We start from the raw sequence: 20051 nt of genomic DNA, 5'->3' as shown, positions 1-20051 counted from the left end.
GCATGTTGGCCCAATGGCGTCATTCAGAAAATGGCCTCAAGAAGATAAGGAAGTATTTACTGTGACATAAAACATATGCCTTATGCTTTCTGTGCAAATAAGAAGACAAAACAAGGGAGAATACTGGGAAGACCACACCTATGACTGCAAGGGCTCCAGACAGACATGTGCTATGCCTGTTGGGTAGTTTCCTCTCTTTCCTATTGACGCTGCTCAAGAGACTGTCCTCAGACTCTTTTTGTTTCTCACTGTGTGACACTCAGGTTTGACCAGTCCTCCCCAAACAAGCCAAAGTGGTCATAGAGCTCATGTTTTCCAACAGTAATGGATTAATCAATAGAAGAAACATTTTTGGATCATAGAATAATACCTGAAATTCAGGTATTATTCATCAGCTAGGAAATTTGCATAGAGTTACTTACATGGCTTAGCTCTTCTTGGTGCTCTTTGAAGTATGCATTGCATATATTGTCCAATCACATTCTTTACCCTTTAAACACATTTCATTTTTCTTTCTCTAGAATATAATATCCATGAGTGCTAGTGTTTCCAAAATGTGATTTTCCTGTGTGAAGATCACCCACCATTACTCTTTTCCCTCATTCATAAAAAAGACAAGACAAAAGCTTAAAAACACTCTCAGTCCCTATTGTTCCTAACTCATATTCTTCTTCCTCCTAGAATTTCCCCTGTCTTTCTCCATCTGTGTAACAATCACTAAAAATCTGGTAAACTCCTTCTTTGAAACATTGAAATGTTAATCCCTGGAAATACTTACATTAATTTTTACTTGGCGGTACAACTCTCAAGTCTGCTCTTCTAAAGCATTTCAAGTAAAATTTAGAAATTGCTATTCTGGTGGTTTTGCTGTGTATAGTACAGCCCTGAGGATCTTGTAGAACTAAAAATGTGTTTCAAGTGCAAGGATGTGGTGGAATAAGCAATAAAGTACTCTGCTATTTTGAAGAAAATGACTTAAGTTTCATGAGATTAGAAATGATTTTCTTTAGTACCTGATATTTCTTAATCATGAAAAGCCTTTCTATATAATACATCACTTTTTAATGATATTTTTATTCCTTTGACAGTGGATCTTAAGAGTTTTTGGAGGAATCCTACTTTTATAAGTCACAGAAAGGAAGTGAACTCTGCTCATTTTTCAACTGAGTTTCTCTTTGATCCTTATTGTACTATTTTCCATGTTTTGCAACATATGATTTAAGGCTGGCCTAATTTCATTCATTGGTAGAGTACTCACAGAGCAATAGAACATACAGATCTAATTTTCCTTCAGGAATCTGTTAAGAAAGGAGAGGACAATATGATATAATTGAAAATAAGGTGAAATTAATTATACTAATTATATATAATATACTGATTCTTGGTTACAGATAATTTTTCATTATCACATGTATGGACATGGCATTGGAGCGCTCACTTTGATCCAGGTATCAGTCTCAAACCAAACGAAGGTCCTACTTAACCTCACTGTAGAACAAGGCAATTTCTGGAAGCGGGAAGAACTATCCCTGTCTGGTGATGAGGACTTCCAACTCAAATTTGAAGGCAGAGTTGGGAAAGGCCACCATGGAGATATTGCACTGGATGACATTGTGCTTACAAAGAACTGTCTATCATTCCATCACTCCATGAAAGAGGAACTCAAAATGCCTCTTCCAGCAGGTACATTTTAATTTGTTTGTGTGGTGCTTTTACAGAGTGGTAGGTGGGAAGGAAGGAAATGGAAAAGAAGTGACATAAACACCTAGTAAATCATTGTTTTCATAAAGAAAAATCTTTCTGATCTAAAATGTTATCTTTCAAGGCTTTACTCATAAACTTGCCTTCCAACATTTCTCCAAGCTTTGGTATATTTACCAGTTCCCCACTTCCTAGTTTAGTCAATTTCTTCTTAGATCAATAAACTAAGACTCCTTTGTTTTCAGTCTGATTCAGAATTCAGTCCTTAGTAAATATCAATTCACTCTTAATACAATATAAGAACATCAAGAACAGACTTACTCAATTTTAATTAGATGTTACTGTGGTTACGTTATTTACTTTATTCTTTTTAGACCAATACTTTATTCATTTGAATGTTGAGTTTATATATTTAAATAGTTTAGATGATTGAATATGTCCATCCATTCATGTAAAAATTTAGGGGTAATTTGTCTAAATAATTAGATTATTGGTAGGTGTCCAATATAATACATACAGTGACAATATTGTAAGAAGTGGAAATAGCAAGTAGCATTAACTCATATAAAATATTAGAGAATGAGATGAAAATGCAGTATATAGTGTTAAAATGACAAAAGAACAAATTTTGGGACTTCCCTGGCGGTCCAGTGGTTAAGACTCTGCACTCTCAATGTAGGGGCCTTGGGTTCAATCCCTGGCCTGGGAACTAAGCTCCCACATGCTGCATGGTGTGGCAAAAAAAACAAAAAACAAAAAAACAAATTTTATCAGTTGATAATATGACATATATTAATATTTAAACCATGAGTTTGGAATAGAAAATAAAAGTGCCATTAATTTTGTATATAAATTATATCTTATAATTAACAAAAACAAAAGTGCTTTAAGAAGAATGAACTAATTTGTTTGTACTGACTTTTAACATGGTGGGTGGAATGGGGAACACTGCCATTTCTGCCATAACTTCCTCATACATTTTAAAGGGAGTGTTTTAATTTGGTTAAGAGTAGGTTTCTAGATAAATATTTTCCCATTGACACATAGTTAAGCCAGGCTCCTTGCCTGATGTTTCCAGCACTATATGGAATAGTACAGAGGAAAAGAAACATTTCAAGACTGTGTTGAGGGATAAGTATACTTATGTGAATTTAATGTAAAAGCATTTCAGATACCTCACACTAATCTACTTTCTTTTTCTTTTTTAACGTATTTATTGGAGTATAATTGCTGTACAATGTTGTGTTAGTTTCTGCTGTATAACAAAGTGAATCAGTTATATGCAAACGTATATCCCCATATCCCCTCCCTCTTGAGTCTCCCTCCCACCCTCCTTATCCCACCCCTCTAGGTGGTCACAAAGCACCGAGCTGATCTCCCTGTACTATGCAGCTACTTCCCACTAGTTATCTATTTTACATTTGGTAATGTATATAGGTCAGTGTTGCTCTCTCACTTCATACCAGCTTACCTTCCCCCGCCCCGTGTCCTCAAGTCCAGTCTCTATATCTGTGTCTTTATTCCGGTACTGCCCCTGGGTTCATCAGAACCATTTTTTTTTAGACCCCATATATATGTGTTAGCATACAGTATTTGTTTTTCTCTTTCTGAGTTACTTCACTCTGTATGACAGACTCTAGGTCGATCCACCTCGCTACAAATAACTCAATTTCATTTCTTTTTATGGTTGAGTAATATTCCATTGTATATATGTACCACATCTTCTTTATCCATTCATCTGTCGATGGACACTTAGGTTGCTTCCATGTCCTGGCTAGTGTAGCGCTGCAATGAACATTGTGGTACATGACTCTTTTTGAATTATGGTTTTCTCAGGGTATATGCCCAGTAGTGGGATGGCTGGGTCATATGGTAGTTCTATTTTTAGTTTTTTAAGGAACTTCCATACTGTTCTCTGTAGTGGCTGTATCAATTTACATTCCCACCAACAGTGCAAGAGAGTTCCCTTTTCTCCACACCCTCTCCAGCCTTTATTGTTTGTAGATATTTTGATGATGGCCATTCTGACTGGTGTGAGGTGATACCTTGTTGTAGTTTTGATTTGCATTTCTCTAATGATTAGTGATGCTGAGCATCTTTTCATGTGTTTGTTAGCAATCTGTATATCTTCTTTGGAGAAATGTGTATTTAGGTCTTCTGCCCATTTTTGGATTGGGTTGTTTATTTTTTTGATATTGAGCTGCATGAGCTGCTTGTATATTTTGGAGATTAATCCTTTGTCAGTTGCTTCATTTGCCAATATTTTCTCCCATTCTGAGGGTTGTCTTTTCATCTTGTTTATGGTTTCCTTTACCGTGCAAAAGCTTTTAAGTTTTCATTAGGCCCCATTTGTTTATTTTTGTTTTTATTTCCATTTCTCTAGGATGTGGGTCGAAAAGGATCTTGCTGTGAATTATGTCATAGAGTGTTCTGCCTATGTTTTCCTCTAAGAGTTTTATAGTGTCTGGCCTTACATTTAGGTCTTCAGTCCATTTTGAGTTTATTTTTGTGTACGGTGTTAGGAAGTGTTCTAATTTCATTCTTTTACATGTAGCTGTCCAGTTTTCCCAGTACCACTTATTGAAGAGGCTGTCTTTTCTCCATTGTATACTCTTGCCTCCTTTATCAAAGATAAGGTGACTATATGTGCATGGGTTTATCTTTGGGCTTTCTATCCTGTTCCATTGATCTGTATTTCTGTTTTTGTGCCAGTACCATACTGTCTTGATTACTGTAGCTTTGTAGTAGAGCTTGAAGTCAGGGAGTCTGATTCCTCCAGCTCCATTTTTCTTTTTCAAGATTGCTTTGGCTATTCGGGGTCTTTCGTGTTTCCATACAAATTGTGATAGATTTTGTTCTAGTTCTATGAAAAATGCCATTGGTAGTTTGATAGGGATTGCGCTGAATCTGTAGATTGCTTTGGGTAGTATAGTCATTTTCACAGTGTTCATTCTTCCAATGCAAGAACATGGTATACCTCTCCATCTGTTTGTATCATCTTTAATTTCTTTCATCAATGTCTTATAGTTTTCTACATACAGGTCTTTTGTCTCCTTAGGTAGGTTTATTCCTAGGTATTTTATTCTTTTTGTTTCAATGGTAAATGGGAGCATTTACTTAATTTCTCTTTCAGATTTTTCATCATTAGTGTATAGGAATGCAAGAGATTTCTGTGCATTAATATTGTATCCTGCTACTCTACCAAATTCATTGATTAGCTCTAGTAGTTTTCTGGTAGCATCTTTAGGATTCTCTATGTATAGTATCACATCATCTGCAAACAGTGACAGTTTTACTTCTTTTCTGATTTGGATTCCTTTTATTTCTTTTTCTTCTCTGATTGCTGTTGCTAAAACTTCCAAAACTATGTTGAATAATAGTGGTGAGAATGGGCAATCTTGTCTTGTTTCTGATCTTAGAGGAAATGGCTTCAGTTTTTCACCATTAAGAACGATGTTGGCTGTGGGTTTGTCATATATGGCCTTTATTATGTTGAGGTAAGTTCCCTCTATGCCTACTTTCTGGAGACTTTTTATCATAAATGGGTGTTGAACTTTGTCGAAAGTTTTTTCTGCATCTATTGAGATGATCATATGGTTTTTAGCCTTCTATTTGTTAATATAGTATATCACATTGATTGATTTGAGTATATTGAAGAATCCTTGCATTCCTGGGATAAACTCACTTGATCATGGTGTATGATCCTTTTAATGTGCTGTTGGATTCTGTTGCTAGTATTTTGTTGAGGAGTTTTGCATCTATGTTCATCAGAGATATTGGCCTGTAGTTTTCTTTTATTGTGACATCTTTGTCTTGTTTTGGTATCAGGGTGATGGTGGCCTCATAGAATGAGTTTGGGTGTGTTCCTCCCTTTGCTATATTTTGGAAGAGTTTGAGAAGGAGAGGTGTTAGCTCTTCTCTAGATGTTTGATAGAATTCGCCTGTGAAGCCATCTGGTCCTGGGCTTTTGTTTGTTGGAAGATTTTTAATCACAGTTTCAATTTCAGTGCTTCTGATTGGTCTGTTCATATTTTCTATTTCTTCCTGGTTCAGTCTTGGAAGGTTGTGCATTTCTAAGAATTTGTCCGTTTCTTCCAGGTTGTCCATTTTATTGGCATAGAGTTGCTTGTAGTAATCTCTCATGATCCTTTGTATTTCTGCCGTGTCAGTTGTTACTTCTCCTTTTCATTTCTAATTCTGTTGATTTGAGTCTTCTCCCTTTTTGTCTTGATGAGTCTGACTAATGGTTTATCAATTTTGTTTATCTTCTCAAAGAACCAGCTTTTAGTTTTATTGATCGTTGCTATCATTTCCTTCATTTCTTTTTCATTTATTTCTGATCTGATCTTTATGGTTTCGTTCCTTCTGCTAACTTTGGGGTTTTTTGTTCTTCTTTCTCTAATTGCTTTAGGTGTAAGGTTAGGTTGGTTATTTGAGATTTTTCTTTTTACTTGAGGTAGGATTGTATTGCATTAAACTTCCCTCTTAGAGCTGCTTTTGCTGCATCCCATAGGTTTTAGGCCATCGTGTTTTCACTGTCATTTGTTTCTAGGTATTTTTTGATTTCCTCATTGATTTCTTCAGTGATCTCTTGGTTATTTAGTAGTGTATTGTTTAGCCTCCATGTGTTTGTATATTTTACAGATTTTGTCCTGTAATTGATATGTAGTCTCATAGCGTTGTGGTCAGAAAAGATACTTGATATGATTCCAATTTTCTTAAATTTACCAAGGCTTGATTTGTGACCCAGGATATGATCTATCCTGGAGAATGTTCCATGAACACTTGAGAAGAAAGTGTATTCTGTTGTTTTTGGATGGAATGTCCTATAAATATCAATTAAGTCCATCTTTTTTAATGTGTCATTTAAAGCTTGTGTTTCCTTATTTATTTTCATTTTGGATGATCTGTCCATTGGTGAAAGTGGGATGTTAAAGTCCCCTACTATATCTGTGTTACTGTTGATTTCCTTTTTTATGGCTGTTAGCATTTGTCTTATGTATTGAGGTACCCCTATGTTGGGTGCATAAATCTTTACAATTGTTATATCATCTTCTTGGATTGATCCCTTGATCATTATGTAGTGTCCTTCTTTGTCTCTTGTAAAGTCTGTTTTGTCTGATATGAGAATTGCTTCTCCAGCTTTCTTTTGATTTCCATTTGCATGGAATATCTTTTTCCATCCCCTCACTTTCAGTCTTTTTGTGTCCCTAAGTCTGAAGTGCATCTCTTGTAGACAGCATATATATGGGTTTGTTTTTGTATCCATTCAGTCAGTCTATGTCTTTTGGTTGGAGCATTTAATCCATTTACATTTAAGGTAATGATCGATATATATGTTCCTATTACCATTTTCTTAATTGTTTTGTGTTTGTTTTTGTAGGTCTTTTCCTTCCCTTGTGTTTTCTGCCTAGAGAAGTTCCTTTAGCATTTGTTGTAAAGCTGATTTGGTGGTGCTGAATTCTCTTAACTTTTGCTTCTCTGTAAAGGTTTTAATTTCTCCATCGAATATGAATGAGATCCTTGTTGGGTAGAGTAATCTTCGCTGTAGGTTTTTCCCTTTCATCTCTTTAAATATGTCCTGCCACTCCCTTCTGGCTTGCAGAGTTTCTGCTGAAAGATCAGCTGTTAACCTTATGGGGATTCCCTTGTATGTTATTTGTTGCTTTTCCCTTGCTGCCTTTAATATTTTTTCTTTGTATTTAATTTTTGATAGTTTGATTAATATGTGTCTGGCATGTTTCTCTTTGGATTTATCCTATGTGGGACTCTCTGTGCTTCCTGGACTTTATTGACTATTTCCTTTCCTATGTTAGGGAAGTTTTCAACTATAATCTCTTCAAATATTTTCTCATACCCTTTTTTTCTTCTCCTTCTGGACTCTTATAATTTGAATATTGGTTCATTTAATGTTGTCCCAGAGGTCTCTGAGACTGTCCTCAATTCTTTTCATTCTTTTTTCTTTATTCTTCTCTGTGGTAGTTATTTCCACTATTTTATCTTCCAGGTCACCTATCCGTTCTTCTTCCTCATTTATTCTGCTACTGATTCCTTCTAGAGTATTTTTAATTTCACCAGCTGTGTTGTTCATCAGTCTTTATTTGCTCTTTAGTTCTTCTAGATCTTTGTTAAATATTTCTTGTATTTTCTCCATTCTATTTCTGAGATTTTGGATCACCTTTACTCTCATTACTCTCAATTCTTTTTCAGGTAGGTTGCCTATTTCTTCTTCATTTATTTGGTCTTGTAGGTTTTTACCTTGCTCCTTCTTCTGTAACATATTATTTTGTCGTTTCTTTCTTTTTTTTTTTCTTTGATGGGTGGTGCTGTATTCCTCTCTTACTGGTTGTTTGGCCTGAGACGTCCAGCACTGGAGTTTTCAGGCAGTTGGATAGAGCCAGGTCTTGGTGCTGAGATGAGGACCTCCAGGAGCCCTCACTCTGATTAATATTTCCTTGGGTCTGAGGTTCTCTGTTATTCCAGCATTTTGGACTTGGAGCTCCCACTATAGGCTCTCCAGTCCAAATCCAGCCTGGGAACCAAGATCCTGCAGGCTTCGTGGCACGGTAAAAAAAAAAAAAAAGGAGGAAAGAAAAAAAGGAGCAGTACAATATCAAAGAATAAAAAACAAAATAAAATTAGAAAGATAAAAAATATATTAGGAAAAATAGAACTGTAATGGAAATAACTGCAACAAGGTAAAATAAATCCACAACAGAAAATATAAAAGATAAAAAAAATTTTTTAAAAAGGGGGCGGGGAACAAGCCAAAAGGATAGATAAGAACAAAGTATAAAGAATAAAATAAAATAGAAAAATAAAAGATTTATTAGGAAAAAATATATAAAAGAATCAATAGGAATGAATCTACAAGGTAAAACAGAACCCCAATCTAAAAGAGGGGAAAAAAAAAAAAAAAAACCCTTGGCTATTTGGACAGAGTTTAGGCGGGGGTGGAACTTAGGCAGGGGCACGGTTTAGGGTGAGGCGGGACCTAGGCAGGTGGGGGAGCGATGTTCAAGTATGTGGCGGGGCCTCTGCTTAGGACCTGTGCAGAAGGGGAGAGGCAGCATGTCGAAAAGAGTGCCTCTGGAGTGTGGAGTTCTGGAGTTTGGAGGTAAGGCGCTGGGTGAGGGTATGTGGGTATGGTTTAGGCCCAGCGCATTGGAGGGGGTCTCCGAGTGTAGAGGTGGGGCCCTAGGTGGGGGTGTAGGGGCGGGGCTTGGGCTCTACGTGGCAGGAGGGAGGCTCCAGGGGCAGAGGTTTAGGCCCGGGAACCCAACAGGCTGCCCGGTGCCTAAGTGGACAGGGAAAGCACTGGCCACGTTCCCTTCTGTTCCTTCGTGCCCCTCCCCCACCATCTCCCCCAGGGTCTCCCCGTCGCCCTTCTACCCCTAACCGTGGGTGGGTTCCGCTGGGTGTAGGAACTCCTCACCTCCCCTAGCTGCCCCTCAAGCATGCTGATCCCAGAGGTCCGGCCTTTAGTTTTGCTCCCCCTTCCCTCCCTCCCACTCCCTCAGGATGTGTGCGGCTGGAGGGGGCCTAGGTGGGCAGAGGATCAGGCCTGGCATCTCAACAGGTTCCTGGGGCCCAAGTGGGCAGAGGAAACCTGGCCACGGTCTCTTTTGATCCTCTGCCCTCCCAACGGTTCCCCAATTTCCCCCTTTGGGCATGGGATCCCTTCCCCTCCCCCAGCCACCCCTCAGGGACGCCTGCCTCCACTTCTCCTCCCCCTTCACTCCCCCCATGCCCCACATCCTACCTGGTCACTGGGGCTTCCTCCTGTCCCCTTAGGTGTCTGTGGTCCCTGGTAGGTGACCTAGTTGTGAGGAGATGCGAATTCCGTATCCTCCTAGTATGCCAACTTGACTCCACCCCTAATCTACTTTCTTGAGAAAACCTTCACCTTTCATTCTGTGTAGGCGGTTTGTTGGCAGCTATGCTAGCTCTTGTACAGGTCTGGCCTTTTAAATAAGAAATTTTTGATCATAATAAAAAGTAATCTCATAGCATCCAAGTAGTGAGGGAGCAAAAGTTTTATGTTGAACCACTTTAAACTTCAGCGAACAACTACTAAGTGGGATGTCAGAGGAACAAACCAATCTCATTGGGAATTTAAAATTTTTAAATCTGTGAAATCTGGAATAAAGTTTCTTAAACAAACAAAAAAAGGCTTCCAAAAGGAAAATTTAAAAATATATACAAAGTGGTATAAATTATATATTAATTATAAAATTAAGGGTATATATTGCTAGAGTAATTTGTATATCCTTTTGCTATTTTAGGTGTTTATTAAAAATTTTGATGAATAGAAATTAAGAGAATCTCTGCTCTTAAGAATATCTCAACATGGTAATGGAGAATAGGAAAAACGTCTCAAATAACTCTAATATTAGGTTGGATATAATAAAGTGCCAGGAGAAATATATAAAACTTTATGAGGATGTAAAGAAGATAAAACATCCAGTGGAGGGAGCTAGTTTGAGACTTCTGCACAGTATGGGCAGGAGTTTGGAACCACACTTGGAGCTCATAGAAGGGAAACCCTTTGCGACACAGGGAGACCAAGTGTGAGCACAGTCGGACCATATAATGAATGAGGTGGGGAGAGCACTGTGGCCAGGCCCTAAGGCACTAGGCAGAGCAGAGATTGTGTCATGCAAACCTTGGAGGTGGATGTGGGCGGGTAGTTTGACTGAAGCAGGACCTTGTGTAGAAGTATCTCAGATAATTTTCTTTATAAAGCTAAACTGGGTTTTAAACGGGAACTATACTGGGACCACCTTGAATATCAATTTTCTTCCTCAAAATGAACATACACTGAAAGGATATTGAATGGTCTTAGAAAACAAGCACACATAAAAGAATGAAAGAATACAAAGTGAGCCAAAAAGAGAGACAGTATTCATTCATAGGAGGTATGATAACTGGTAGGGATGGCTGCAGTAGAAAGAGTCTGTGCCAAAAAAAAAACAAAAAAAAAACCAATGAACTGAAAAAACCAATTGCCATTATTTATATTATCAGGAGCATTCTGAAAATTGAGGTGAAATAATTTAATGTTTTCATAGCTATCTCAGCTGTGATGCTTACATTCAAATGCAGCAAATAAAAGAAATGCTTATGGAGTTAACATTCCTAAAAACTACTCGATGTACCTTTATGTACCTCCAGAAATTAAAAGTATATGCCTTTCTCTTGGTAGAAGTGAAAAGCTAAGCATTTTCAGACTCAAACTGTGAAATGATTCAGGAAAACTATGACTGCATCGTGAGTTCAGAGGACTCTTTTTGGAGTCTCTGACATTTTAAAGGAAGGCAGTATGTATGTGTACATATATGTATATAAGTGTATATATGTATACACTTGTGTATATAAGGATATATGTATTTAAATATATTTGGGGGGTATCCTGAACAAATAAAAAGGAAAAGCCAAACTGATTTTTATTGATATTAATGAAAGTTGGTGCAAGAGAATTCAGGAATATCACGGACGTTTAGCAGAAGTATAATAAAAGCCACAAATGTAAGCCACATGTGTAATTTTACATTTGCTAGTAGTTATGTTTAAAAAAAGTGAAGTTAATTTTTAGAATATATTTGCATTAACTCAGTATACCCAAAATATTATCATTTTAACACAAAAGCAATATAAGATAATAATGAGGTATTTTATATTCTTGTTTTCATATTACGTCTTTAAATCCAGTGTGTATTTTATACCTGCAGCCCATCTCAATTTGGACTAGCCACATTTTGATTGTTCAATAGCCACTCGTGGCTAGTGGCTACCCCAGTGGACAGCACAGGAGATGAAGTGAATACGGTAGGGCACTTTCATGTCTGTCCCTGACAATGGGGTTCCATTAGTCGGGGTAAAATTTGTGAATTCTCAAGAATTGCAGTTGTATTCTTATTTGAATAGAAGCAAAAAAATATACTCCCAGGCTAAATGGGAAAGCACAGGTACCATGTTCTAGTGGACCAGGTACTAATTTCAGACTTTCTTCTTACTAGCTATATGTTGTACAACTTCTCTGAGACTCAATTTCCTCATCTATAAAGCAGAGAGGACCTATTTCTTAGATTCTTAGACTCTTAAAAATAAAAAGAGGTAATCGCCTACATAATTTGCCTAGTCTCATGTCTGGTATATGGTAGGCATTTATTCAATAAAAATCATATCATTTTACATTATCCTATATTTTGGGCATCTTTACCAGTATTCCTTAGATAGAGTAGACATTTGAGTGTAAGCCTCCATTATTTGCATTTTATTAAGGATATATTTCTACCATTTGTTTTAGCAAAATTTTCTTTCTTGCAGAGATCACAAACGTATAATTATTTTATATTACATTGTAATCATTCAATCTTATCATTTATTGAAAACATCTTTAATTCAGTATTTTTGATTTGTCATGACTGATGTGTATGTATGTGTGTATCTTTAAAATGTTTAATGTTTCTCAGTTTCTCATTACTGCAAAAACACTTAACTTGGGACTTTCACAGATTAAAGAAGGGTAAATGGCGTTATGTTCCACAAGCAGTAGCTACATCCATTAAACTTTTGGAAGTGACTTTAATTCATGCACACTTTTCATCTATATTCATGTACGTAGGCTAACAACTTCGTCAAGGACAGGTTAAAATAGAAAAGACAAGAGGAGGCAAAACATATATATTTAGGAAGATGCAATTGAACTGAATCTGGAATCAGTGATTCTAATCAGTCAAATAAGACCCAGAGTTTTATTAGCAAAAATAATTTTAAGTTATTATTGAGTCTCTAGAAGTTATATTTGAGAGCGTATTTTGATGGCAATTTTGTTAATTGCTAAATGATGATGGATAAAAATAATTGTTTAAAGAATTTTAATAAGAAAAAGATAACCAAGATTCCTCTTCTAAATGTCCATATGCAGATTCAGCCACTATCATATTCTCTGTGTTATTGGCAGATATTTAATAAAAAATTTAAGTATAATGACAGGGATCAAGTCTTAATTTGTGTGGGCATGTGCATGTGTATTTTAAATCCCCATAGTAATTTCCAAATATGAGTTATACAGCAATTATATTTTGGGATATAACATGGGAATCAACTTTTGTTTAAGAAAATGTATGTAAGGCAATGGGGGCTGAATGGATTAGCTTCTCTTTGAGGTCAAGTATTTCCCTGAAATACTTGGCAGTAATTTATCCATTTATTCATTCTACTGATGAGAATGCTGACATAGCAACTCAGAGTCCTGAGTTAGGGAAATCTGGCTGATTATACTTGGCTTTATAATTTAGTGGACCCTGTACACAATGTTTAGTGCAAAGTGCATGTGTTTGAGGTTTAAAGAGATGAATTTGGACTTTTGTACTGCTTACTACCTATGAAATGTCACCTGATCTACTAACCTCTCTCTTATCTTTCTTATCTATAAAAATAGGGCTCTTGGAATCTATTTCTGAGTGATTTGAAAGATAGTTGAGATCATGTATAGTATGTTTTAAACAACCATTGGCATACAGTCAGTGTTTAGTAAATGTACTCTCCCAGCGAGTCCTCTTCCCTGCTGAAAGGATTATGAAATTAAAGTGTGCATACGTTGAAATTTCTTAAAAGCATGTTGTATACTTGCTAGTTTTCCTTCATCGTGTTCCATTCATTGCTTAAAGCAAAGGTTCAGACCTCCTCTGCCCCTCCTATTCCCTTCAAAGAATTTACTCTCACAAAAGAGCTGGCTTCGAACACGTAGGTTTAAAAAATAATTAAAGAGCTCTTATAATATCTCACTGAAGCATTCAGTACTAAGTTTGTTCATGTAAACATGTAATGTTAGTCTAAGGAAGACTCAAAACACCAGCTAATCAAAATGATAGACATCACTGGCTTGAAAGAATTTATGGCTCTTATAAATGTAGGGGTAAACATAATACCTTTATTGGTGTTCCTCTGAGTTTCATTTGCATTTTTAGAACTTAGTTGGGGTTAGATGGGTAGATGTGTCATGCATTATAATTTTTCACACTTAAATAATGGGAAATTGGCTATGGATATAGCATTTCAAAACAGAACAATTGAATTTTAGAAACACGTTACTAACGGTATGTAGGAAGGAGCTATACTTGAAGTTTTCAAGGGGACATGATGGTAGATACGTTTGGACAGCACGTGGACTTGTGAGGGTTCAGATTTGAATTGGCAGAGCTGGACTGGGACTTTTAAAGTCTGAAAGCTGTATTTCTTTTGTGCTACCTACGTCTGTTGAAAAAATACTCATCTCATGTTCATGGATATAATAATAATAGCCTAACTAACTCTATAGCCTCTCCTTTCTCCTTTAGTACAATACATTTTTTTTTCTGGAATCCTTCTGCTTTTTTACATATTTGTTCCAAGGAGAACTAAAATTTCCTCACTATGGTAGCAAGGTGCCTGCCCAGCCCTCCTCTTTCTTATGTCCCAAATCTCTCTATTGCTAGTGATAACTATATTTTATAAATTATCCTTCTTCTAATTTCAGATATAATAGAACAGATATTGTATAAAGTTCTCTACAACTTGTATAAAGAACATTCCTGAAAATGCTAGCCAACATTTTTAGAGTATTTAAAATTAGTTATGGTTTTATTTATTGTTTTATTTTTTATTTTTAAGATTCCACATATAAGTGATGTCATACAGTATTTGTCTTTCTCTATCTGACTCATTTCACTTAGCATAATGCCCTCCAAGTCCATCCATGCCATTGTAAATGGCAAAATTTCATCTTTTTATGTCTGTGTGTGTGTGTGTATTTAAAAAATAAAACAAACTAGTGAATCTAACAAAAAAGACTCACAGATATAGAGAAAAAACTAGTGGTTATCAGTGGGGAGAGGTTAGGAGGAAGGGGCAAGATAGGGATGGGGATTAAGAGGTACAAACTACTATTTTTAAAATAAATAAGCTACAAGGATATATTGTACAACACAGAAAATATAGCCAATATCTTATAATTACTATAAATAGAATATAAGCTTTAAAACTTGTGAATCACTATGTTGTACACCTGAAATTTATTAATATTGTACATCAAATATACCTCAGTAAAAAAAAGAAAAAAATAATAAAATTAATTTTGATAAGCTGTTTTATAAATATTTGTCCAGGAGTTTCTCCCTCATTACATATGAGGGAGAAGCTGCTGAGTAAAATTTAAATAAATGACATCATTATGTCTTATTTAAAAATCTTAGAATGTTTTAGTATAAGGTAGTAATAATAAAGTGTTAATATTGCATATTGTTAATTATAATTCATATTAGTTAATATTGGCGTAATATCAATTTTTAAATTCTCTTTATTTGGTAAGCAACTAATGAATTTTTATTAAAGTTTATTCTTTCATATAGCTTTACTACAGTAGGATTATTGTACAAGTTAACTATATAAAAGTAAGTTCTGCTGTCTAAACAAGGTGTCATTTTTTATTGAATCACCCAAGCCTGAAGCTGTGGTAGTCTGCTATTTGTTCTGAAATAGCCATTTATTTTTCTTGTAGTATGTAAGCTATACCTATATTTAGATAGGCACATGGCTAAACATTTCACTGCTGCAATAAATGGAAAAACATGTTATTTCCGTAGATTGAAATATTCAATAATGTATTATAATTTATGGTAAGGGTGTTTAATATTTTTTATGCTTTTGAAAATTATAATTTTTGTAAGTGGTATCTTTAAATTTTTGTTTTCTTTTTGTTGCTGTAATATAGAAAAGCAATTGATTTTTAAAATATTAACCTTGTATATGGTAAGGATAAACACATATTTAGGTAATCTTTAATTTTTCTCAGTAATGTTTTATAGTTTTTATGGAAGGAGCATTATTATATAATATTTTAAATGCTAAAGGCAAATGATTTTCAAAAATAGTCTCTTAAAATTTTATTTTCTCTTTGTTTTTGTTACTGGTATATGCAAATATAATTGCCTTTTATATGTTGACCTTATACTCTTATCAACCCATCTTTAATTTGAAAAAAAAAACCCTATATTTCTCAGTTTCCCTTTCAGTGGGTATAGACCATGTGACTAAATTTTAGCCAGTGGAATCTGAACAGATACTACATGCACCCTATAGGTTGTACAATTAAAAAGAAGAGACATTCCCTCCGTTTTCCATCTCTTCTCCCCACAGGCTGGAATGTGGTTGTGATCTTAGTTCATGAGGTTGAGTAATTGCCTCTTTAGCGCCCAACAAATAGAAGGAGTCTGGTCTCCCAAACACCAAAGAGCTAGGACATCAGCCCATGGTTGTTTAGCTCACCCTATTAAGTGAGAGGGGAAGAAACTCTCACTTTGTCACTTTTATCTTGTGGTTTGGAACAGCAGCCAAAATGTATATCTTAATAAAGGAACTTATTATTTTCAATTGTTACATGCTATGTAATTATGATGTTTATTTGGATGTTGGCTTGTCCCTAGTTACTCTTAGAAGATCTCTAATTTTCCACCTGTCACCAGGAACAATGTTCTGTGATCTCTGTATCGGCAGTTGGTCTCTTGGGGAGTCAATTACGGGAGTCATTCCTGTGGGAACTCACTATACATCACTTCTCCAACTATTTCAACAGTTTTTTAGATATATAAGTCTCTCTATGAAATCACTTTCTGTTTTAAATATTTAGAGTGATTTGTATTATCTGCTTTTAAATGCTGACTGATCTCAGCATTTGGTAGCAAACGTTTGATTTTATTGTTTGGATCACTTGTGTTTGTATGAATTTTCTAAACATGCCATTCTGATTCTAATGATAGAACTTCTTCCCAGCCAGTGTGCCAAATGTCACTTAAAAAACCTTGCTTGCCAGCTTTGATTTCAACCCTCTGTTATAATTCTACAATCTGGTAAGTCAAACTCTGTGTCTGATTTTTGCCTACATCAACCTCGTGCCTACAGGCAAAAAGAAATTCCTTTAGGGCCATCGCGGCAACATCCTGAATCTCTGACCAAGCCTTAAACCAAGAACTGAAAGTTCTGAGCCAGTAATTTCTTTTTATAAACTCTCTGGCTATAAACTCCAATGTAGCCAGCTCACTCCGGTAATGCCTGAATTTCTTATGCATTGCACATTGTCCTACGGAAACTACCACTTGGATTTGTACAGTTTCGCTTTTAATGAACACTGCTTTCTAGGTAACTACAGGTAATATTTAAATGATAACTGAGTAGAGTGGAGTGCTAGTAATAACTTTCTTCTAATGGTAACAGAACCTCACTTCTTCTGAATCTAATCAGATCATGTAAATAATACAGATAAAAACAGACAATGAAAATTTAATGTAATGAGGTTATTTGAGCAAAGACTTAAAGGAGGCTTGGGTATTAGCCAATCCATTATCAAAGGGCATTCCAAGAATAGGAAGGCGAATGTCCCCAAGGCAGGGCATGCCTGACATGTATAAAAAGAGGCCAGTGTAGCTGGAGAGGAATCAGAGTGGAAGTGGTGAAATAGGAGATCAGAGACACAATGGGGAGGTAGGTTTTGTGGGTTATTATAAGGACTTTGGCTTTTACTCTGAATGAAATGAAGAGCCACGCAACATTTTAAAAGGAGTGACATGATCTGACTTCCATTTAGAAAGGATAACTTTGGCTGTAGACTGTAGTTTGGAGGATCACCAGCCTTGAAAATATAGCGAGTTTCTTTACAAATTGAATCCTAGGGCATGATGGAAAAGATTGGGAAGGGAAACAGAAAGAAAAAAGAAAAAAAAGCATGGGAGAAGGAAGGAAAACCCAGTGTTTGTATGAGAGAATAAGAAATGATTGGGACCTGGAAATCACTTCTTTTTGGTTAAAGTGTTAGGATCATAATGAAAGTCAAGGATGGAATTATCTAAAGACAGTGTTCTTTGAACTTTGAACTGGTAATGCCTTACACTGTATTTGTTGAATAACTACTGAAATGATTTAAATTTTAGTACCTGATATATTAGCTTGTAATGATTATCTCATTTCCTGTTAAGTGATTGGTAATAGTGATATTGTTACATAATTCTCAATAATATGCTTTTGTATCTTAGATATGTTCCTTTACATTTACAATTTGGTTCATAGGAACTCTAAAACAAAACACTACATTTGCATTCTCTTAAATAATATATGTGTTTGTGTTTCTCATAAACTTGATCCTTACTGAAATATTTATATTATAAGCAAATTTAGAAATTACAATGTTGTTGGCATTATCTTGGTTATCAAGCCAAAATTAAACTCTTTTTACTGTTTGAGCCCCCGAAGTATATTCTAGTTAAATAAAAACCAAGAAAGGTTGTATGATAAGCTATTTTAATGGTTGAATGTAAGTGAAACAACATACATTACATTTCTCTTGGAAGAAAAATATGATCCTGTGAAATCAAATATATTTTATGTCCCAATGAACTTAATATGTTGGAAAATTTCAGCTTCATTTGAAATGCCCATTGGCTCTACTCTACTAATGTAGTAGAGGAGGGATATGCAGTTTAATTTTTAACTATATCATTGTTCCAAGAACATGTCCTTTATTCAATTTAGGATTTTTTTCTACATAAATTATTTCTATTACTTTGTGGAAAGAATATTGGGAATTAGAATATCTGGTGCTATTATTTTAACTGATATTTGATCTTATTATTGCACATTGTCTGCTTTAACAGACATATGGATAGAAAATCAAAATAAAATTATCTATTCAGAATGTCATTTAAAAGCCCCAAATTGCTGATATAAAATTTTGTGTCAAGATATACATATTCTTTCTTTGAAATCTTACCTAAAAAAACTTTAGTAAAGGAAAAAGGCGTAAAATTTTTAGATCCAGTTTTCTTCCTTATTTGTTTCTATTTAGATCTCTGATCTTCCTTCTGAAATTATCTCCTTGCTCCTTGAAATATATCTAGAAGAAGATCCTTTGGTGACCATCTTTTGATAGTAAATTCTAATTAGATTAAATGTTTTAATTTCAACATAAATGTTTGAAAGGTAGTTGCACTGGATATCCAGATTTAGTTTGGCCATTGTTTTCTGTTAGATATTTTTTTCATTTTAATTTTTATTGTGGTAAAAAATATGTAACATAAAATTTACCATTTTAACTATTTTTATGTGTATGGTTGGGTGGCATTAAGTACATTCACATTGTTGTGTAATCATCGCTGCATCCATCTCCAGGACTGTTTATCATCCCAAACTGAAATGCTATAACCATAAAACAATACCTCCCCATTTACCAGTGCTCCCAGCCCCTGGTAACCACCATTTTGCTTCCTATCTCTAAGAATTCGATTGCTCTAGGTACCTCATGTAGGTGGAATCATACAATATTTTAAAATATTATTTTTGAAACCTACTCTATATAGGAATCAAATAGTAAAGTACTAGCACAAGTAACTCTATTCCAACTACTTATTTAATTGTATTATGATTAACATACAATTTTATATTAGTTTCAGGTGTACAATGAAACTAATGTAATTCAATATTTTTATACATTATGAAATGATTACCACATTGTCTAGTTACCATCTGTCACTATACAAAGTTGTTAACACTAATATTGACTATATTCCCTATGCTGTGCATTACATCACCATAACTTACTTATTTTATGGCTGGAAGTTTGTATGTCTTAATCCCCTTCACCTATTTCACCCTTCGACCCAACCCACTCCCCTCTGGCAACCACCAATTTGTTCTCTGTGTCTGTGATTCTGTTTCTGTTTTGTTTGTTCATTTCCTGTGGTTTTTTAGATTCCACATATAAGTAAAATCATACAGTATTTGTTTTTCTCTGTCTTACTTATTTTACTTAATACCCTCCAGGTCCATCCATGTTGCTACAAATGGCAACATTTCATTTTCTTTTTTTTCACGGCTGAGTCATATTCACAATCTCTTTTTTTAAAAAAGAAGCTTTATTATTTTACTTTATTTCATTTCATTTCATTTCATTTCATTTCATTTCACTTCATTTTATTTTTTGGCCACATCATGTGGCTTGTGGGATAGTAGTTCCCCAACCAGGGATTGAACCCAGGTCCTCAGCAGTGAGAGTGTGGAGTCCTAACCACTGGACTGCCAGGGAATTCCCTTATTCACAATTTCTTTATCCATTCATCTATTGATAGACACTTAGGTTGCGTCCGTATTTTGGCTATTGCATGTAGTGCTGCAATAAATCAAGGGGTACATACATCTTTTTGAATTAGTGTTTTTGTTTTCTTCATATAAATGCACAGAAATGGAATTTCTGGGTTCTTTGGTAGTTCCATTTTTAAATTTTTAGGGATCTCCATACTGTTTTACACAGTGGCTGCACC

At 35.2% G+C, this 20051-nt stretch overlaps 1 protein-coding gene across 1 annotated transcript in view; it reads left to right on the top strand.

The window, feature by feature from the left end:
* MALRD1 (MAM and LDL receptor class A domain containing 1) overlaps positions 1-20051 on the top strand; it is a 607787-nt gene that overhangs the window by 285028 nt on the left and 302708 nt on the right. Inside the window, exon 27 of the mRNA XM_061181405.1 lies at positions 1392-1683. Coding sequence (XP_061037388.1) covers positions 1392-1683 — 292 coding nt within the window. The remainder of the gene's footprint in view (positions 1-1391; positions 1684-20051) is intronic.

This window comes from Eubalaena glacialis, chromosome 2, assembly GCF_028564815.1.
Source record: "Eubalaena glacialis isolate mEubGla1 chromosome 2, mEubGla1.1.hap2.+ XY, whole genome shotgun sequence".
Taxonomy (NCBI): domain Eukaryota; kingdom Metazoa; phylum Chordata; class Mammalia; order Artiodactyla; family Balaenidae; genus Eubalaena; species Eubalaena glacialis.
The sequence above is the reverse complement of the archived record's forward strand: the minus strand, read 5'-3'. Positions and strand labels throughout refer to the sequence as shown.